Source organism: Tripterygium wilfordii, chromosome 16 (genome assembly GCF_013401445.1).
Source record: "Tripterygium wilfordii isolate XIE 37 chromosome 16, ASM1340144v1, whole genome shotgun sequence".
Taxonomy (NCBI): domain Eukaryota; kingdom Viridiplantae; phylum Streptophyta; class Magnoliopsida; order Celastrales; family Celastraceae; genus Tripterygium; species Tripterygium wilfordii.
The window spans coordinates 9,046,523-9,069,090 of record NC_052247.1 but is presented as its reverse complement, the minus strand read 5'-3'; the positions used below and the strand labels follow the sequence as shown (position 1 = coordinate 9,069,090).

At 40.0% G+C, this 22,568-nt stretch overlaps 3 protein-coding genes and 1 pseudogene across 3 annotated transcripts; 3 read left to right on the top strand and 1 right to left on the bottom strand.

Moving 5' to 3' along the window:
* Positions 1-1,562: 1,562 nt before the first annotated feature.
* Positions 1,563-5,876, bottom strand: LOC119981059 (luminal-binding protein). Its single transcript, XM_038824027.1, has 8 exons — positions 5,819-5,876; positions 4,335-4,602; positions 4,038-4,252; positions 3,662-3,904; positions 2,859-3,338; positions 2,614-2,768; positions 2,413-2,495; positions 1,563-2,287 (listed from the first exon to the last, which is right to left on the bottom strand). Exons 1-8 carry the CDS (start codon positions 5,874-5,876, stop codon positions 1,792-1,794), a joined length of 1,998 nt encoding a protein of 665 aa, XP_038679955.1. The 3' UTR covers positions 1,563-1,791.
* Positions 5,877-7,245: 1,369 nt separating this feature from the next.
* Positions 7,246-12,009, top strand: LOC119980881 (importin subunit beta-1-like). The gene is made up of 3 exons (XM_038823709.1): positions 7,246-7,403; positions 8,581-11,015; positions 11,109-12,009. The coding sequence occupies exons 2-3, from the start codon at positions 8,587-8,589 to the stop codon at positions 11,305-11,307; spliced, it is 2,628 nt and encodes an 875-aa protein (XP_038679637.1). The 5' UTR covers positions 7,246-7,403; positions 8,581-8,586; the 3' UTR covers positions 11,308-12,009.
* A 722-nt stretch (positions 12,010-12,731) lies between these two features.
* On the top strand, positions 12,732-17,389 carry LOC119980618 (annotated as a pseudogene).
* A 704-nt stretch (positions 17,390-18,093) lies between these two features.
* Positions 18,094-21,783, top strand: LOC119980975 (protein KINESIN LIGHT CHAIN-RELATED 1). Its single transcript, XM_038823890.1, has 3 exons — positions 18,094-19,000; positions 19,524-20,432; positions 21,317-21,783. The coding sequence occupies exons 1-3, from the start codon at positions 18,339-18,341 to the stop codon at positions 21,549-21,551; spliced, it is 1,806 nt and encodes a 601-aa protein (XP_038679818.1). The 5' UTR covers positions 18,094-18,338; the 3' UTR covers positions 21,552-21,783.
* The last annotated feature ends 785 nt before the right edge of the window (positions 21,784-22,568 follow it).

The window sequence follows — 22,568 nt, the reverse complement described above, 5'->3', positions numbered from 1 at the left end:
ATTCTCCATTCTTGTGGATTCGAGAATGAAACGATGTCGAGTTAGCTGTTGATGATTGAGAAGCGTTCGACCCCCAAATTGGGTCCAGATGGCGAATAGCATAACCGCTATAACGTCTGGATAATTTATAAAACTTATCTAATTGGATAGTCCGTTTAGTATAATATATGTTATCCAATGTATAAATGAATCTGATAATATAAAAAATTATCCTTCATTAGGGTGATGACAAGTGGCACCGAAGCCAAGCAAGTTGAAGTGTCGAGCATCCTAACAAGAGCCGAGGACGAGCGAGCTGAGAGGCCGAGGGACGAGTATGTTAAGATGTTGAAGTAATAAACCGAGGTGATAAGCAAGGCTACCGAGGCGTCGAGCATGGTAATATCGAGGTGCCGAGCAGCTCCCCACTAAGACCCCACTCCGGCCAAGGCACAACCAAGGTGCCAAGTCGAGCAACGGTACCCGAGGAGCAGATGGACGATGCACTCGAAGCTAGGTGACCGAGTAAAGAACATTTTTGCAATACCGGGATGCCACTTCGGATGAATCGAGCAACATCACCTTGGAAACCTCTTGGCGGCCGAACACCATGGGGAATCGAAAGTCCTATAGGAGAACAACTCTAATTAGAAAATGAATGAGGATGAGATTCACACTCCTCAAAGTTCGCATAAGAATAAAGAAGAACGAAGAAAGAGATCTTCTCCTATCAAAATTAGAACTATCCAACTCAAAATATAAAAGGGGACATTGATTGCTAAAAAAAGATAGAGCTCCAAGAACATAGCACACTCATTTCTTTTACCAGTACCTCATTTGATTTGAGCGTCCCCTGAATATCATATTGGGGACCCCCATGGCTCATATTTTCTCATGCGCATATAATCAAGGAACAGAAGTGAAGTCACCTACTGACAACTAGTCCAACCACCTGATACGTTATTGAGAGAGTTTTGGACGTCACAGAATCGTTGTATAAGTTTATGTATAACTTCAGTGTTTGGAAATAATTATGGTATTACTGTATTAGAGCTGTATAGTATGATTCTTATACAATTTGAAGTTCCAACCGTCACTATATAAAGTGACTAAGTGATTAGAATTTATTTTTTATGAGGGTTGAGGGCCCTAAACTAAGGGCAACTCCAACAAGGAGTATAAAAATGGGTATGCATAATTGTACTATCCATAGTTGAATAGTGCTATGCAAACCCGTTTGCATATTTTTGGTTGTAGCCCACTGCAACAATGGGTTTCCATTTATTTACCCCAATAATCAAAAGGGGAAATGAAAACTGAAACAAGGGTTGTAAATGAAAGAAACAAAAATTTGTGAATCAAACAATGAATTAAAGAAAGTCTAGGGGCCGAAGTTGAATTCATGAAAACTCGAAAAAAATGGAGACCAAGACTAATAACCAGAAAGAAGATAGGTTGTCCATCTCTAACCTCTAGGCTCTAGCTAGTTATACATTCGTATGAATGCTCTATAGTTGGAGCTACAATGCCTCAGAAAAATGGAGTAAACATCACCTATCGATGATTCCAAAGCTAGTTATACGTTCACTTATGTGCTCTATATTTGAGCATAAAAGAACTCTTTATATAATGAACCAAAATATAAGTAAAAACACAGAAAGCTCTCTAAATGTACGTCTTTTAAAAAGACCTGCTAAGGATGGGAAAGTTAATTCTCCAGTCAAGCATTCAGAAAAATTACAGTATCCACAAGTAAACCTAGACTATATCCTCTCTTTCGCTTCTGCTCCCTCTCAGGTCAATCAAAAAGGCTTAAAGTTCATCATGTGAATCATCGTCCTCAGTTGCTTCGCCGCCTGCGGCTCCACCAGACCTTTGATACACAGCGGTGATGATGGGGTTGCAAACCGCCTCCACCTCCTTGAGCTTCTCTTCGTAGTCCTCTTTCTCAGCACTCTGGTTGTCATCAAGCCATTCAAGGGCCTCCTTGGTGGCGGTTTCGATTTTCTCTTTCTCATCAGACTCTAGCTTGTCTGCAAGCTTGTCTTTGTCATTGATCTGGTTTTTCATGTTGTAAACATACGTCTCCAAGGCGTTACGAGCATCAATTTTCTCTTTCACCTTTTTATCCTCTTCAGCAAACTCTTCCGCCTCACGAACCATGCGTTCAATTTCATCCTGGCTCAGACGACCCTTGTCATTTGTGATGGTGATCTTCTCTGATTTACCAGTGCCCTTGTCTTCGGCCTTGACATTCAGGATACCATTTGCATCAACTTCAAATGTGACCTCAATTTGGGGGGTGCCCCTGTTCAATGAAAGGATTAAAGATGATCATACTCATTGCTCAATGGAAGGATTAAAGATTATCAAAATCATTCCATATGAAGGGAAACAAATGCTCAAGTAATTTATTCATAGAAAGGGACAAACCTTGGAGCCGGAGGAACTCCACTTAAATCAAATTTTCCAAGTGATCTGCAGTCTTTTGTGAGACTCCTTTCACCTTCAAAGACCTAGCATCAAGAGAAAGGAGCATATGAACATCTACCTCTTAATCCCGACTGTTAATTTTTTCAAGGAATAGCTTTGTCTCCAACCATATGCAAGGCAAATAACAAGAAAGAATCATACCTGAATAGATACAGTGGTCTGCTGATCCTGGTAAGTGGTGAATACTTGAGATTTCTTGGTTGGGATGACTGTGTTCCTTGGAATCAACTTGGTCATGACTCCACCAACAGTTTCAATACCAAGGGTAAGTGGAGCCACATCCAGGAGGAGGATATCTGCACCCATTACACCAGTAGACACCTTAGGTTTAGCTAGACAAAAAAAGCATGACCTAGGCAAATCAAGAGAATGTGAAAAGTTAATACCTTTGGTTTCGTCACCACCCTCTCCACTCAAGATACCTCCTTGTACTGCAGCTCCATAGGCTACTGCCTCATCAGGATTCACACCCTTGTTAGGCTCCTTTCCATCGAAGTAGTCCCTCAATAACTGCTGAACCTTAGGGATTCTGGTGCTGCCACCAACAAGGACGATCTCATCAATCTGGTTCTTCTCCAATCCAGCATCTTCCATTGCCTTCTTCACAGGTCCCATGGTCTTTCTGAACAAATCATTGTTCAACTCTTCGAAGCGAGCTCTGGTCAGTGGCTCAGAGAAATCGGTACCATCAAAGAGAGATTCAATCTCCACGCGAACCTGGTGCTGGCTACTCAGAGCTCTCTTTGCGCGCTCAGCTTCTCTCCTCAGCTTACCGATGGCCCTGTTGTCCTTGCTGATGTCCTTACTGTGCTTTTTCTTGATCAACTTGATGAAGTATTCCATGATCCTCTGGTCGAAATCCTCACCTGCAAGAAATAATAACACCACCTTAAGCACACATTTCCCACATATACCAGCGATGAAAACTAATACGCAAAGCAACAATTTCCAAAATAATACTATCTGTGTTCCATCTCTGCTTCTCAGCATTCCCACGTCGACCACTGATGAATACTTATATACAAAGCAACAATTTTCAATATTTTATCTACTTCTCAGCAAAGCAGCTGTATAACAATTACTTTCTAAATTTGTTTTACTTCACTATGTTTTCCTTCCAATCCACAGACCTAAAAAAAGATTTTTTTTTTTTTTCAATGAATGGTCAGAAACTGAGAGGTTTTCATACCTCCTAAGTGGGTGTCTCCGTGGGTAGAAAGAACCTCAAAAACACCATTGTCAATGGTCAAGATACTGACATCAAATGTCCCACCACCAAGGTCAAACACGAGAATGTTCTTCTCACCACCTTTCTTGTCCAATCCATAGGCAATTGCTGCAGCAGTTGGTTCATTGATAATCCTAGCAACATTGAGCCCTGCAATTACACCAGCATCCTTGGTGGCTTGCCTCTGGGCATCATTGAAGTATGCTGTCCATCAAATACCAAATGGGAGGGCAAAATTAGTAATAAACAAGTATTTGCCAATATATCCATACTATTTTAAGACAGCATAGGAACAACATAAAGAAAAGTATCTAAACGAGGATAAAGCTTTCCTCACCAGGAACTGTAACTACAGCGTCCTTGATTTTCTTTCCAAGGAATGCTTCAGCGGTTTCCTTCATCTTGGTCAAAATCATGGCACTGACTTCCTCAGGGCTGAAGACCTTGGTCTCTCCATCTTTTATCTTCACTTGAATATAAGGTTTTCCATCCTTGTTCACAATCTTATATGGAACAAGCTTCATGTCCTTTTGGACCTCCTTGTCCTCAAATCTGTCAGATGATAAACTTTATTGGACAATATTCTTAAGCATCTCATACAAATATTGAAAAGGAATTGGCATAAATTTATTACTTTCGCCCGATAAGCCTCTTAACATCAAAGATAGTCCTTTCGGCATTCACAGCTGCCTGGTTCTTTGCAGCCTCACCGATCAGTCTCTCACTCTCTGTGAAAGCTACCCAAGATGGGGTGATCCGGTTTCCTTGGTCATTCGCAATGATTTCGACATGACCATTCTTGTAAACACCAACACAAGAGTAAGTTGTTCCAAGGTCTATCCCAATGACAGTTCCCAACTTGGTAGCCTCCTCTTTCGCAATGGAAATTGCGAATAGACATCCTGTTACGCAACTCACAGTTATGTTAATAGTGAATGCAAACACATTCCAATAATTGGATGGCTATAAGATGGTGAAATAATCAATGATAAACAATGTAATAAAACTAAGAGGTGACATATAAAGCAAGCTGATAAAACAAAAGGTCATGCTGATCAACCCTGGCGAACATTATGTGGTCAGAATGGAAACAAATCAAAAATCAATACCGGTGCCATGACATAATTTTATTAGAAATGAACGTGATAAAAGAAGCATAGCACCATACCCAATTAATGCATTTAAACCTTTTGTCCCATAATTTCAGGCTAAACAAACTTATTAATGCATTACTGTAAGTTTTACAAAAGAACCATAAAGAGAATCCTAATTCCGCAATAATTAACTTGGTAGTGTAATAATAACATACACATTCACCTTAACCTTCACAGAGTTCTCCAGATGCCTTTACCATAGTAAGAACAAACAATGAGACATCCGTGATCACTGCCTCCATAGGAATTTCAAAACATACACCGTCAACTTCATTCACCATTGGACCTTGCTCGGATCATTACCATGATTGTGTAGCTTACTCTATAAAGCTACCAAGCATGACATGCATGCGAAGCCTATGATATTAAATCTTCAATCACTTTAAAAGAGGAAAAAAAAAACACCTGCAGGCCATGTCAGGAACAGGCAGGAAGGCAGACCTTACCCGCACATAAATCTCCAATCACTTTCATACATAAAATAAAGCAGTCACACAACTTAGCCTGGTTCAGAACCTCCAATTAGTCAAAAGTTTCATACGTCCAAATGAATATATTCAAAATTCACTAACAAAAGAGTCAAACAACTGATATGCTTAATAGGTACCAAAAATCTAATTTAATGAACACTTAGTATAAATGTAAACGATATTCCAATCCAGAACAAGATAGCTCTCATCCAAATCATTCAATTCTTCAAAACGTACCAAATATCATGCTTTCAAGAGTGAAACAATCATCTTTAACAGCAACAAACATAGCCAAATCCACAAAAACACGAGAATTTTCATCAGATCTAGTAACAAATTCGTAAATCCATCAATACCAGCTTATACTGCCTCTATAAATCAATCTCAAAAAAAACACGGAAGCAAACAAATCCAGATCTACCACATTTACTCTCACAATAAGCTCTAAACAACGTTGAAATCTGAACTTCAGGTAAAGTAGAACGAACGCTTACCGAATGAGACGATTGCTAAGACAACCAGAGTACCAGTAGCTCTCGCAGAGCCAGCCATCTTGCGCGGCACTGGTGCGCTACCTTTCAGTCACAGAAAAACACTTCGTTGTTCTCCGCGATCAAGTGAACCTTCGAGCTCTCTATGGATTCTAGATGTTCGAATGAAGTATTGAACGACAGAGAACGGCCTTTTATAAGTTCTTTGATTTCTGAGTGTTAACGCGCGTGACGGACAGGGCTTAAATAGAGCGTCTTGAGAAAATGCACGTTTGTTCAAGTTTAGGAGGACACGAGAGATCATGTCATAATTGATTACGTGGACCAATAAAAATTTCGAGGACGAGTCGGGCGAGCCAATTAAATCGGATCTTGTGTTGGGATCATCTTGGCCGTTGATCATCGAAAGTTTTGCGGATTTGAACTTGGTCCCATAGCGAACTATCGCGGCCACATTCGGCTTCGTGGGCTCTATACAGTTTGGTCCAAGTCAACTGGGCCAAGGACATATTTATTTTACTGGACTCGCTACTTAAGGCCTCTCTTTAAGTACTGGGCTCGACCTTGAGTTATTGAGTGAAAGTATTTTTCCTAAATAGTCTTTGATTTTGATTATTAATAAATACCAAAAAATAGGATAATTTATAATGATGTTTTTATTAAATACCAAAAAATCATACAAACATCGTTCCCCTATATATTATTTTCTGATGTTTTTATTCTATTTTTTATTTGTGTTTTGGGTAGGGAATGAATTTGCAATAATTTATATAAAATTAAAATTTTCTAGGGAGACCAAAAGAAATTCTATTTAGTAGTTGAAGTCGTACTACGGATCTTTGTTGGAAAAAAATATACACCTAGGTAGATTGAAAAATTTCATTAATTTAAATCATAACAATTTGCTGATTTTTCTTTAATCACGAGTGGAGAAAACAATGTTATATTATCAAAAAAAAAATTAAAAATGGAGAGGGGGATTCAAACCCTCATCAAGAGAGTGATACACACCATCTTAGTATCTTACCACTTCAACTAATGACTCGAGTGTTTATATTGTGAATTTTAGAAGCTATATAACAACAATATATTTAACTCTCATGCATTATTGTGGATTGCTATAAACTCCAATTTTTATCTAGTGATGATCCAAACGTAAATACTATGTTTATAGTATTAGAGAAATAAATAAATTAAATTTCAAAATTTTAACATCAAAACTATAAAGTAGAAACAGTGCTTCTCATAAAAAAAAATTAAAATACATTTTTCGGTCGGTCAATCACCACGTCCATCAAAAGCGCGTGGCAGAACAAACCAATTAAGTCTTCGCATTCACGAAAGATCCGTCACAGCCACAGCCAATTTGTGCACGCGATAAAAACTCGCGTTGCACAAACCTTGGAAGACTAAAACACAGAGATCGGATAGTAGTAGTTTGTTTTTCGCTACTCCAAGGATCTCTCTCTCTCCCTCCCTCCGATTCTCTTACTCTGTTTAGGGCTTTCTGAGTTCGCCGCTGCTACTTCTCCGAATCGGAAGTCCATCGCCAACTCGCTGTTTATCCGACTCAACTCATAGAATCGCTGTAAGCCTCTTTATTTTAGTATTAGGTAACTGCACTGATAGAAGTTTCGAAGGCCTGATCTGGAATTTTTACTTGTAATTTTCGGGGATCGCGGTTGATTTGGAGTTGAAATTTTTTCTTTAATCGTTTAATTTGGATCTAAGGATTAACTGTTTGCTTTCGAATTGTTTGGTTGCGGCGAGATAGTAGACGAAAAAAGGTATTCTGAATGATTCAATTTGGATTGTTTGGAGTCCAAGAATATATACTCCTCACTTAAGTAGGGCTAACACAGCTACTAGAATTTGTTCATTTTGCAAATACATGCACTTTGATTAGTGTAGAAGTGTTCTTGTTGATCTGTATATTTACATCTGAAGAGTTTAGTTGGAGGCAGTGCAGAAGTTTAGGCTATATATGATTGGGAAAAGAATCTAGTGCAGGTTTGAGGCCACCCTATCCAACTTTCGGGCATTAAGATGCGTTTCAAACGCGGATGATTCTCATACGAAATTCCAAACATATCATAAGACTCCCTTTCTTGAAAATCCGCGCTTTTCCAAACCCAGAAAACAGACAGAATTCTAGGATTCCTCCTTGGGGCACATACTTTTCTGCATACCTCTTCCGGTTGATCTATACTATATGCCACTCTCGTAAGATGATACACACTTGGCTTTGAATTTTAAATTTCTTTTGAGAGAATTGAAAGGTTGTCTCTAAGCTCAGTGGATGAGTGGAATTTTGATGTTTGAAGTATCTGCAAGGGATTTTAAGAAGAGATTCAATAGTTGGAATTTCATTTGATATTTTGTTTCATGATTTCTTGATTTTCTTATTGAGCTAGTATTTGTGCTTCTAGGATTCTACCTTTGGTTGCTTTTTCTTTGGGCCGTGATTCAGTGTTTCTGAAGGTTTACCTCTGGTCATTGCATATTAGCGTATCACTCGCTTGAATGACTTTACTACCATACAAGTGAAAAAGATGGCATTGTTTCCTTTTATTTGGGGGCTAAAAGCTTATTTTACATTTTTCTTATTACGTGTGTTAGAATAGACTATTTCTCTGATTAATACCTGAACAAAGTGGGATTTGAAAGAAGGGGGGTCATTTGCAGTAGGCTACAAGTGTGTGCTTATTGTATGGTTATTTTTTAATGATATTGTTCCCCTAACATAGTTGATATGTTTATGGCAGATTCTAATGGCGATGGAAGTCACCCAAATTCTTTTAAGTGCACAAGCAGTAGATAGCACTGTGCGCAAGCAGGCAGAAGAAAATCTGAAACAGTTTCAGGAGCAAAATCTTCCAAGTTTCTTGTTTTCTCTTGCGGGAGAATTGGCCAATGATGAAAAGCCTGTTGAAAGTCGTAAACTGGCAGGCTTAGTCCTCAAGAATGCATTGGATGCCAAAGAACAACACCGAAAGGTTGAGCTTGTACAAAGATGGTTGGCCTTGGATCCATCTGTGAGGGCCCAGATTAAAGCATGCTTATTGAATACTCTCTCTTCTCCTGCGCATGATGCTCGCTCAACTGCATCCCAGGTTATTGCAAAACTAGCAGGTATTGAGTTGCCACACAAACAGTGGCCTGAATTGGTAGGAACTTTATTGTCAAGTATTCATCAGGTTCCACCTCACACTAAGCAGGCTACACTTGAAACTCTTGGATATATCTGCGAGGAAGTTTCCCCAGATGTGGTAGATCAGGATCATGTAAATAAGATACTCACAGCTGTAGTACAAGGCATGAACTCTTCTGAGAGTAATAATGATGTGAGGCTTGCTGCCACAAGAGCATTATACAATGCTCTGGGTTTTGCTCAAGCAAATTTCTCTAATGATATGGAAAGGGATTACATCATGAGGGTTACCTGTGAGGCTACTCTTTCTCCAGAAGTTAAGATTAGACAGGCAGCTTTTGAGTGTTTGGTTGCCATCTCTTCAACCTACTATGATAAATTGGCACCTTATATTTCTGATATTTTCAACATAACTGCGAAAGCTGTGAAAGAAGATGAGGAACCAGTTGCCCTTCAAGCCATTGAATTTTGGAGTTCAATATGTGATGAGGAGATTGATATTATGGAAGATTATGGAGGGGAATTTAGTGCTGACTCTGAAATTCCTTGCTTTTACTTCATCAAGCAGGCTTTGCCTGCTCTTGTCCCCTTGTTACTGGAGACATTACTAAAGCAGGAGGAGGACCAGGATCAGGATGAGGGCGCTTGGAACATTGCTATGGCTGGAGGAACATGCTTGGGGCTGGTTGCACGAACTGTGGGAGACGATGTTGTGCCATTTGTTATGCCCTTCATTGAAGAAAATATTACAAAGCTAGATTGGAGGCAGAGGGAGGCTGCAACTTATGCATTTGGCTCTATTTTGGAGGGCCCATCACCTGACAAGCTGTTACCTCTTGTTAATGTTGCTCTGACCTTCATGCTCGCTGCCTTGATGAAAGATCCGAGTATCCATGTGAAGGACACTACTGCATGGACTCTGGGTAGAATGTTTGAATTTCTGCATGGGTCAGCTCTGGATACTCCCATTGTTACTTCAGAAAACTGCCAACAGATCGTCACTATTTTGATACAGAGCATGTCAGATGTTCCTAACGTTGCAGAAAAAGCATGTGGAGCTCTCTATTTCCTGGCTCAAGGTTATGAGGACATGGGAACTACATGTTCATCTCTGACTCCATATTTCCAGGATATTATTCAGGCTCTTCTTCAAGTAACTCACCGAGAAGATGCTGGAGAGTCACGCCTCCGAACTGCGGCATATGAGACTATAAATGAAGTTGTTAGATGTTCAACTGATGAGACAGCTTCAACAGTGATGCAATTGATGCCTTTGATTATGATGGAGCTTCACCAAACTCTAGAGGGTCAGAAACTCTCAGCAGATGAGAGGGAGAGACAGAATGAATTGCAAGGTCTTCTCTGCGGTTGCTTGCAGGTCATGATACAGAAGCTAGGGTCATCGGAGGCAACAAAATATGTCTTTGCCCAAAATGTGCAGAACACAGACCAATTGATGGGCCTTTTCTTGAGAGTGTTTGCTTCTCGAAGTGCCACAGCACACGAGGAGGCCATGCTTGCCATTGGAGCTCTTGCCTATGCAACAGGCCCAAATTTTGGAAAGTACATGCCAGAGTTCTACAAGTATTTGGAAGTAGGTCTTCAGAATTTTGAGGATTATCAGGTTTGTGCAATCACAGTTGGGGTGGTGGGGGACATATGCAGGGCTCTGGAGGATAAAATATTACCTTATTGTGATGGGATAATGACTCAGCTCCTAAAGGATTTGGCAAGCAACCAGTTGCACCGTTCTGTCAAGCCTCCGATATTTTCTTGCTTTGGAGACATTGCTTTGGCCATTGGGGAACATTTTGAGAAGTACTTGATGTATGTTATGCCCATGCTGCAGAGTGCAGCTGACTTATCAGCTCATACATCCGTTGCTGATGATGATATGACGGAATACACCAATTCGTTGCGAAATGGAATCTTGGAGGCATACTCTGGGATCTTTCAAGGATTTAAAGGCTCTCCAAAGACACAGCTGTTGATGCCATATGCTCCTCATGTTCTCCAGTTCTTAGACAGCTTGTACATGGAGAAGGACATGTATGTTTTCCCTGGATTCTTCACCTTCCATTTTGCTCTTGTAACTTGTTGTCCCTGAATTTGAAATTTTCTGACTTTTGTGTCCTCTTTCAGGGATGATGTGGTGACAAAGACAGCAATTGGAGTACTCGGAGATCTAGCTGATACGCTGGGTACTAATGCAGGTCCCTTGATTCAGCAGTCTGTGTCAAGCAAAGACTTTCTAAATGAATGTTTGACATCAGATGATCATATGATTAAGGAATCAGCTGAATGGGCCAAGTTGGCTATCAGTCGATCAATTTCTTTCTGAGGCTATTGCTACTTCGTACATTCTAGTTCTTGCATGCATTTGGGTGGGTTGAGTCAGGTCTGGGATTGCATATCATGAGTCAGGTCATCACCAATTTGGGCACAGTTTTTTTTTTTTTTTGAGGGGGGATGGGGGGGGGGGGGGTCATTTGGCTGTCTGTATCTTGTTGGCAGCGGAGAGTCGGGGTTTTCCCTAAATTATTTTATTTTATTTTTTTGTTGCCATGGAGAAGGTCTGCGGTGGTGACCTACCCTTGTATCTCTGCCTACTTGGCAGAAATAGATGAACTTTTTCACAAGAAGAAGAAAAACGAGTCTAATGGTTGTGGGAGGATTGAGATAGGAGACCCCATCACCCCTTGCCAATGCCGTCTCCAACGAGTTGGGGAAAGTAGCTTTTGGAGTGGATGGTGCTGAAGATTTTGTTCAAGAATGGTAAAGCCTCATTTTTTTATTTCTTTGGCCGTTTTTTCATCTTCTTCCCCACACCACACCAGAATCTGGGGTCAAAGTTTGCTTTGTTACAGGGCATGGTCTTTTTTTCTTTTTCATTTTTTGGTGTACTCTTCTCTACATGTATACTTGCTCGTTGTTTGGGATGATGCTACCGCATAAATCAGGGCGTCCCATATCATGCATTTGTTATTGTTCATGTTTATTATAATTACCATAGCTGTTCAAGTCATTGTTAAATATTGTGCCCCTTTTTTTTTGCTTTGTGTTCTTGCCATTTCTGTTACCTGTTTCTGCACTTTTTCTTGCTGCAAGTTCAATGGTAGTTGCGGCCAGCCTACTTAAAAGTTTGGCCGTGCTTGCTGTATGTAGGGCTTATCATGGGGATCTATTTTGTAATTACTCAAAAATGTTCCCCTCACGCAGTGCTCTTTTATTTTGGTTATTAGTGTGTCTCTCACTTATCAATTGAGCTGATATTTGCTCTTCTTGGTGAAACTATTGTAGGACAAAATAGTGAAAAGGGAAGAAAAAAAAAAAAAAACACCGAACAGAGAGAGTCCATTCTGTTGGGCTTCCATGAGTTACTAAACTGATGGATTATATGTCATTTTTGAAAAAATTATACTAATGGTTTCGCTACGGGTTCTAAAACCCGTCATCGTTTAAAGGGGTAATAACATTTGTGGTCATTGAATATTATGACTCAGTGTAATTCGGCCGTTCATTTTTCATACGTTTCAAGTAGAGTATTGAAATATTTTCAAAAAATTTAAAACACTATTGTTAACAATGGAATGCTGTTCTTATAAGTTTAAATTTCTTTCATGTTTATGCAAAAAGAATCCAGTAGTCTTGTTAACACTTTTCGTTTAATCTCGACCGTTTAATGGATTAATTTACTCTGCCCCACTAAAATTAGTAAAAATTAAAATAAGATTGTAAACACGTGAATGTGATAGTAATGAAATACTCGTAAACGTCACCGACTCACCGTAAAAAGATTCAAGGTATTTCAATGGCGATCGCTTCTCCATCCACCCCTACCTTCTCAGCCTCCTTATGTTGTATACGCACCGAGTCGAATCGTCCATTGCGCCTACCTCGTTTTCCTTTAACTCATCCCCCCCGATCTCATCATCCTCAGCGACTCATCATCTCTTCGCGGCTCAACTCTTCCAAGCCGGATAACGGAGATGTTTATCAGTACGAGTAGCAGCATGGTTTTGCAGCGGAGAATCGGAGTAGGATGGGATCTCCGGTCTTCGTGACTCTGCCAGTGGACGCGGTTGGTCCGGGAGGTCAGGTGCGGAGGAAGCGCGCCATGTTGCAGTCCTTCAGGGCGTTAATTGCTGCGGGCGTGGAAGGAGTGGTGATGGAGGTATGGTGGGGCCCGCTGGAGAGGGAGCAACCTAGGGCTTACGATTGGAAAGGGTACTTGGAGCTGGTGGCCATGGCGAGGCAGTGTAGTTTGAAGGTTCGAGCGGTCATGGCGTTTCACCAATGTGGCTCTGGACCTGAGGATCCTCACTGGTATGTGACGAAGGCTTCTTTTTCCGTCTGAATGATAGGAAGTTAATGTTTACAAATTACAATACGTTTCATATCGTACTTTCTACTTTTAGTTTTGGTGGAGACCCTCTGGCTTCGCATTTGATCATTAATTATGATAGTAATGTGTATCCATGGGACGTCTTTTTTGCTTGGAACCAGTGAGTATGTTGCCATGGTTTACACTGACTAGGTAGTGATAAATGGTAGCTATCTTCTTAATTAATATAGGAGCTAACGATATCATATTTCGAAACTTAGAAGTTGAGCAGTTCAGTTCAGTACGAACTTGTAGATTTATATCATACATTAGATCATTAGGTACGAGCCTAGGTTTCGAAAACTTAGATTCATTAGGATTTAGGAGTACAGGTTAATATCATACATTAGATCTCTCTTTCACATATTTTTTAAGCTAATCACTGGACAAATAATTTGAAAGTTAATATACTTCTGAGAGTTGAAATTAATTTCCTTTCAATGTGTGGATGTTATTGCCCTCAGAGTGTCTTTGTTGGTTTGTTGAAGTTAACATATCATGTCATCACGTCCATGAACTATTGGGTTTAAGTTGCTGAGCATTAATTTTCTAATCTTTTTGACAATTGATGATTGATCTATTGGGTTTCAATGTGGCTAGTATTAGAACTACTGGGTTTAAGTTGTTGACCATTATTTTTCTAATCTTTTTGACAATTGATGATTGATCTATTGGGTTTCAATGCGGCTAGTATTAGAACTATTGGGTTTAAGTTGTTAATGTTGACCATTATTTTTCTAATCTTTTTGACAATTGATGATTGATCTATTGGGTTTCAATGTGGCTAGTATTAGAACTATTGGGTTTAAGTTGTTGACCATTATTTTTCTAATCTTTTTGACAATTGATGATTGATCTATTGGGTTTCAATGGGGCTTGTATTAGATATATGTTCTTTGCAACTTACCTATGTGGATTTTGTGGTGGTCTGCTCAGTTCAAGTTGATGCTCTCACACTAGAAGCAACAGACTTCGCTATTCCCTCCAAAAAAGGGAAAATGATTTTCTAAGCAAAGAAAAATGAACGAAACTTCAGTACAATCATGAATCATGAAATAGCAGCATAGTACTTGCCTGTGTACCGTCACCTGCATCTTCATTTTAAGAGCTTTATGTGTGTCTATCCAACATAACGGCTGGTGCATGATGCCAGTGAGGATTCTGTTGAATTGTTTATTTTAATTTTACGAGTTACCTAATCTCGGGTGGGGGACCAAATAATGGTTGTGCCAGTATGGTGTATGTAATTGTTTGCTGCTTTGAGCCAGTATGTTACCTGATGCAATATAAAAAGGTGATGGTATTCTGCCTAATGGTAGTCACAGATGTTCCTATATTTTGTCTCTGTGGACTGAGGATGGATATTATCATGTTAGTCTTGGCAAATACAAACTGTCTATAATGAAGTGGCTTAACTTTTCTCTTTGTGACATACATTGAGGATCCTTTTAGTCAATAATTTGTCGAAAAGGTGCAAGCATTGTGTGTTTGATGATTACAATTCTACGTCCTTCCCATTCTCTCATCTGTAATTGATTTGGTCGTGCAATTATTTTCTGGAACTTCTGTAAGTTGAAGGAACATAGCCAAATTTTCTGGATAAATAATAATGAGACGGTTAGCTCTGAAATCTACCAATTGCCCTTATACACTTTATTTAAGGTGAGACACCAAGCAGTGTTTTGACTTTACGTTTAGTGTAGACAAGGGCAACTAGGCTTTTGTTGCTTTATTCTCTGAGCACTTTGCCAGCCAACCTGCATAAGATGTGGATATGGCCCAAAGTAGGGCTGCAAACTAGCCAAACACATGCATGCTCAAGCTCGGCTTGCTTGCAAAGGTATGAGCTCGAGCTCGAGCTCGAGCTCATTTGAACATAAAAATCTTGTTCAAGCTCAAGCTCGATTCTCCTTACCCATTAGTTCTCAAATTCGAGCTTGAGCCGAACTTTCTCATTTTCTATATATTTTCGAGCTTGGCTTACGAGCCGAATATATGCATTCTCGAATTCGAGATAAATTATTTAATCAAGCTTAACCCTATGTTCAAGCTCGAAGCTAAACTAATTCGAGCCAAGCCTAATCGAGCTCGAGCCCAAATAGTTTGACTAGGGGCTGGGTTCGTATGCAGTCTAGCCCAAAGGCACCTTTAAGGTTGCTGTGACACATTGTTGTGTTGTATGTTGCAGTAGATAAGAGTAGACAAGCTTCTGCCTTTTGTGTTGGGCATGTGATGGTTGAAAAACATTTGGTTCAAATTATTCATGTGCCCTCTAAAATATCAAGCCTCTGCTTATGCTTTTAGAGTGTTGATATGTCATCTTAATGTTATATTGTATTAATTTTTTGATTAGCATGTTATCTTTGTGAATTTTCAGCTGTTCATTTTGTAGTTGCTACTATTCTGGCTTGAGTTTACCTCATCAAATTTAATCTGTTAGGTATTCTGTGGCTACTTCTTTATAGATCATTACGTACTCTGCAGGCCTGATTCTTGCTTTGCATGTGGATGGATTCCTCTTCCTCTCTGGGTGCTTGAAGAGATTGATAAAGTTTCAGATTTAGCATATTCTGACAGATTTGGAAGAAGAAGTACGGAGTATATTTCTCTAGGTTGCGATATCCTTCCTGTTCTGCAAGGTCGATCACCACTGCAAGTGTACACAGATTTTATGAGGAACTTTAGAGACACTTTTAAACCTTTGCTTGGTGTTATCATCACAGTAAGGCAGAGCCTTTGTGTTCAGGGAATTTGTTGCTTTTGCATTGTTAATATTTACAAGCGGTCTGTAATTGTTCATTTTGCAGGGAATCCAAGTTGGAATGGGTCCTGCTGGTGAACTTAGATACCCTTTATTCCCTTCTCATAAATTAACATGGGCTTGGCGCTCTAGTGAATTAGGAGAGTTTCAGTGCTATGATAAGGTGAACAGAAAGTTTAGACTCTTTGTTAATGCTGGATCATCTGTGCTTTCAAGGGCTGTCCTATTAATCTCCATATTTATCTCATTTTGTTTCTTATGATTGTTTCAACAGTATATGCTAGCATCCTTGAATGCTTGTGCGCGAGCTATTGGGATGCTTGAATGGGAACATGGGGGTCCTATCGGTGCCAGCAATTTGATGCAAAATCCTGAACACACTGAATTTTTTAGGAGTAAAGATGGATATTGGAGTACACCATATGGGAAATTTTTTCTTGAATGGTACTCGGCTATGCTTCTTCGACATGGGGAGCAGATATGCAGAGAAGCCGAGGCCGTATTTCGGGGTACTAAAGTTAGTACATCAGCAAATGTAGCTGGAATTCATTGGCATTATGGCATAAAGTCGCATCCATCTGAGTTAACAACTGGATATTACAATACATCGACCAGAGATGGGTATCTACCAATTGCTCGCATGTTTGGAAGATATGGTTTCACTTTGTGTGCACATCTTTTGAAATGAAAGACTTGGAAGAGAAACAGATTAGTCCAGCAAGTAGCCCTGAGGGTTTCGGGTTCCCTCAGACAACTTCTATCAGCTGCAAAGATTTGCGAGATAAAATTGGAAGGTGAAAATTCTGTGGCCAACTTGGATGATGAATCGTTTAAGCAGGTGCTGAAGATGTCTAAGTTTTATTCTGATGATCTTGAAAAGCCGTCCTTTTCAGTCAACTTTGTTAGGATGGACAAGAACATGTTTGAATATCGAAATTGGGTTCACTTTACTGGTTTCGTTTGGCAAATGCCAATATTTTTCGCGAAATTAGATTCTGGAGCTGAAATGCAATTGTCTTCCTCTCCAGATGCAAAAGTTGGAGTAGCTTTTGCGTACTGTTAAATCCGCTTTGCTTGCAGCGAATGTTGCAGTTGCGTGCGATCGCCATTGATTTGTATATATGGTGTACATAATTGGACGACCTCTAATTTATTGATGCGAAATGTGCTGTAATGCCTCAATTTTTTTTTTTACTTGAGGAAAAACCTGTACAGTATATACATTACCTTGCTGATTTTTTAAATGGTTGGCTATTCGGCTTTTATGTTTATACACTATTTCGCTTGATTTGGGAGCTCTATGCATGCTGATTAGCAGATCACAGCTAATAGACAAAGGCTGTATTCACTGTGGTTAGAAGGATTCTATCTAGTCTTTTGGAAGAGCACAGCCTGATTTTTTTTTATGCCTAAAAGAATGCTTTAGTGTAGAGGCAAGGCACTTTTGGGCTAAAAACATTGATGGATGGAAAGAAAGTAGCTAGATGATGTGTTAAACTACCATTGAAGCTTTCTAAAGTAAATTGATCAAATCTCTCCGAAATAAGCGCATGACGAATATCGCCTAAGGTCGGAGTTTGATTCTGAAGCTCGATCTAACTAATTTGTTGGACGGATTTACATTTGTCTAACTCGATTTGAGTTTTAAACTTAATGAGTTGTCCAAAGTACACGCCCAACCAAGTTGTTCGCAATTAAAAAAAAAAAGTCAGCTTTGTCTTCTAAAAAGTGGTTGGTTGTTGCATTGTTTATACACAAACACAACACTTGACTAAGCACATTCAATAATGGAATTACGAGTCATGATTGAATTAAAGAAGAAAAAACATCACCAAGGGTCCATTACTCCATTCTTTAAATCAAGCAAAGCAAATGGGTTTTGTTATCAAGCCCATTTCCGTCTTTAAAGCCCATAACTTAGGTCAGTCAAGCCCGCAAATTACCATATTGTCCCCATTCCCATTGCCATGAGGTCCACGAGCAGACTGGTTTTTCATGCCGTCTTTAAAACTGAAATGGAATCCAACCTTCCTGTCAGGTGAAATTAGTTAGCCTGTTTTAATCTCCATAATCAAATCTAATCCCTTCATCATCCATTGATGTAATAATTTCTCTTCCCCTCTCTCTCTCTCTCTCTGTGAGTTCTTTTATCAAACACTTTAAGCACATTACTCACCAAACTTCTCAAGTCTCTGCAGATCTCTCTCTAGTCTCTCTACCTTCAACCATGCCAGGCCTTGTTTCCATCAAGACACCTCCTGATGCTCCTCCACTCCGGATCTCTCTACCAGACACCCAAACCCGACCCGACCCACCAAGGACCCCCAGCAGCGCCAGCAAGAGACCCGTCCCATCTGCATCTCCTTCCCGATCCAAGCCATCCCCTACCACTCCATCGTCAGCGACCCGTCCGGGGAAGAAGCCACCACCGGACTCCCCTAACGTGGCCCTCCTTGCTGAAGCCTCTCTCGACAATCCGGATCTCGGGCCCTTCCTACTCAAGCTCGCTCGCGACACCATCGCGTCCGGGGAGGGTCCCAACAAGGCACTCGACTATGCCGTTCGTGCTGCCAAGTCCTTCGAGAGATGCGCACAGGATGGTGAGCCGAGTCTCGACCTGGCTATGAGTCTCCATGTGCTTGCCGCAATTTACTGCAGTCTAGGCCGGTTTGACGAGGCCGTCCCGGTCCTGGAACGCGCGGTTTCGGTGCCCGACGTCACGAGAGGGGCGGATCACGCCCTTGCTGCGTTTTCCGGGCATATGCAGCTGGGAGACACCTACTCCATGCTCGGGCAGGTCGATCGGTCCATCCAGTGTTACGAGGAGGGCTTGAAGATACAGATCCAGGCATTGGGAGAGACTGATCCCAGAGTTGGAGAGACCTGCAGGTGTGTGTTACTGGTTCATTCTGTTACTGCTTAGATTTGAATTTCGCTCCATTCTAATTTTCGACCAATTTTATATAAAAATTTAGTATCCGGCTTTTCTGGGTTTTCGGCTAAAATTGGAAGAATTCAGATATACAGTTGCGTAATCCTCTTTGTATACCTTTCCCCCATTTCTTAGCTCCTAAAAAAGGAAAAAAGAAAACGATGGTTTCAAATTTTATCTATTAATTTCAGTGATATGTATCCAAATAATTGGATTACGTGAAGGTTCTATTCTATGGTGTAATTGAAAATTTAAGTCGGTGACTATATAGTCTTGAGCAGAACTCTTGCATGAAAAATTTTGGAACCTAGAGAATTAGCTAATCAGTAACTGAATTTCTACTGGGTGTTTGGTCGAAAGATAATGTAAAACGAAGTTGTCCCTGCATGGTTTTGGCATAGATATTTCATCCTTTTCTCAAGATTTGGACATGGGCATGATAAGAACAACAGTTAAATGAAATTTGCGATCTTGATTTAGGTACTTGGCTGAGGCCCATGTTCAGGCGATGGAATTTGATAAAGCAGAAGAATTGTGCAAGAAAACCCTCGAAATTCATCGTGCAAGTAGCGAACCTGCCTCTCTTGAAGAGGCAGCAGACCGCCGGCTTATAGCACTTGTATGCGAGGCAAAGGGGGATTATGAGGGAGCTCTTGAACATCTTGTTCTTGCCAGCATGGCTATGATTGCGAATGGGCAAGAGAATGAGGTTGCTGCTATAGATGTCAGCATCGGCAATATTTATCTTGCTCTATGCCGATTTGATGAGGCTGTCTTTTCTTACCAGAAGGCTCTCACAGTCTTCAAGTCGTCCAAGGGTGACAACCACCCTGTGGTTGGCTCTGTCTTTGTACGCCTTGCTGACCTATACCACAGGACTGGAAAGCTCCGTGAGTCCAAGTCCTATTGCGAGAATGCCCTGAGGCTATACTCTAAGCCCGTCCCAGGAACCAAGTCAGAAGAAATTGCTGGTGGATTGACAGAAGTTTCGGCCATTTATGAGTCAGTTGATGAACCTGAGGAGGCACTAAAATTGTTGCAGAAAGCAATGAAATTGTTGGAGGATAAACCGGGACAACAAAGCACCATTGCTGGAATAGAAGCACGGATGGGAGTAATGTACTATGTAATTGGGAGGTATGAAGAGGCAAGGAACTCATTTGAGAGTGCTGTAGCAAAACTCAGAGCCACTGGGGAGAGGAAGTCGGCCTTCTTTGGAGTGGTGTTGAACCAGATGGGATTGGCTTGTGTTCAGTTATTCAAAATAGACGAAGCTGCTGAATTATTCGAAGAAGCAAGAGCAATACTGGAACAGGAGTGTGGCCCTTGTCACCAAGATACCATTGGAGTATATAGCAACCTTGCAGCCACTTATGATGCTATGGGAAGGTAACGTGTCCATTCTACTGCTTTCCTTGCGGTTTTCACTTAGCGCTGATTTTAAGGACTTGTGTGTGTCTGAGTGCTTCACTTGAGAAGTATTATTGGCCTTGGGCCTACCGCATAGCTTCACCTCCTTTTAGTTTATGATCCATGTAGTGTAATGTGTTATAATAGCGATAAGGTTTCTTTTTTCCATTTGTCATGTTATAAAAGCATCTAGAGTCTAGATGGCCGAGTTCAGAATATATTCTGGAACTCGAACGCAGTTTGTTGCATGATTATCTTATTTAGTCTTACAGGGATAATATAGAATTAGGAAGTTATCTGCTTAATCTTTCATGTATTTTCTCCCTATTTAGATCTTTTAATCTCCTAATACTCTGCCTTATTGTAGCTTATAGCATTCCATATGTAGAGGCTTCTTTTATCTGTAGTTTGGGTAGGACTGGCACTGGATTCTTTTTAGTTTATCAATATTTGCTGCCATCACAAATCATGGCCATGGCTTTTAAATGAGATAGTTTAATCCCAAAGAGTCCTACTTGTAATCTTTTATTATTAAAGTTTTTAGTCTACTGGAGCAAACGTTTGATCTAGAGTAGTTGTACAATTACTGGAAACAGCCTGACTGCTATGTTGGAGTGAGTCTGTTGCATCTTGCACTTCCTTGATCTTGCTTCCATTGTAGGAGTTTTGTTCATGGGAGTTTTTTCCTTTTGCCTTGAGCAGTTGCAAATCTACGTTACTTTTTTCAACTGCGTTAAGTCAGAATGTATATGAGATATTCGTCGTTTAATGCCACAGACTCGGAGTGTGGTTTGTCAATGTTTAAAGGTAGAATTTCAGTCTTTTTATGAGTAATCGTGAAATTTTCGGTAATATTATTTCAGAGTTGAAGATGCAATTGAGATCCTAGAGTATGTTCTCAAACTGAGAGAAGAAAAGCTTGGCATTGCAAATCCTGATTTTGAAGACGAGAAGAACAGACTTGCAGAGCTTCTGAAAGAAGCAGGGAGGGCCCGCAACAGAACAGCAAATTCACTGGAAAATCTCATAGACCCCAACTCAAAAAGGACAAAGAAAGAGTCGACAAAGAGGTGGCCGAATTTGGGTTTCAGAATTTGAATATCAAACAATCCCATTCCACCCAGTGCACATCATGTAACATAGAAGATCTTTGTATAGCTTCAAAGTTGTAATTTGGTGAGTTGTTTTTCATGTTTTCTTTTTGCTTTGCCCTTTTGAGCTTTTGAAATGTCCATTTGTTTCTTTTTGTTAATTGTTATTATTTAACGTTTGTGTTGTTACCTTGAAATTATTGACTGAAATCTGAGCAGAGGAAAATTTTTCATGAGAATGTTTTGATGTTGCTCTATTCATTGTTTGAGGAATGGTATTGTCATGGACAGTTTTAAGTGTGATCCACGCACAAGCACCATGCTTGTATTACTCTTCTAGTCTTCTCTACTGAGATGTTAAAGTAGGTGTTGGTTAAATTTTAATAAGCTTTGCAATGGTGAGGGACAAATCGTCTATTATATTCTGAGAACAAAGTAATTACATGCAAAGAAAAGTTAAATCATTTAACTCCCTTTGGTCTTATTTCGTTAATTCATTCGTGGTCCTTTTTTGCTTCATGGCATTGTGACATAGTCTTCAATTATTACCCTATTCGTCCTTTACATGGAAGATGGAAGATTTATGTGTTTGGACAATGACACGTGTTTACGTTTACATGCCTACACTCTAACCCGGATCGAATTTCGGATGTACTAAATTGATCAAACTTGGATTGATTTAATTTCGGACAAATAATTTTGATAATAATCTAATCTGAATTAGGATCCGGACAAATAAATCGGGTAAGATTTATGTGTTTGAACCTAGACTCTATTTTAAATTCGATAAAATTTTTGTGTTTGGATCCAAAATTCAGACATATAATTTATGTTCAAATTTGATTTAATTTGAGTCGGATAAATTTAGTCATTCGAACGTGACATGTTTTGCCATCCTAGCCATAGACGTTCATTAGGCTTTGGCCTATGTTGCCAAGTGCCAACCAGACTTTGCCTCATTGTCATGTATGATCTGACACTTGGCCCATATAGCCATAGGGATCTGATTCACATATTAGTTGGA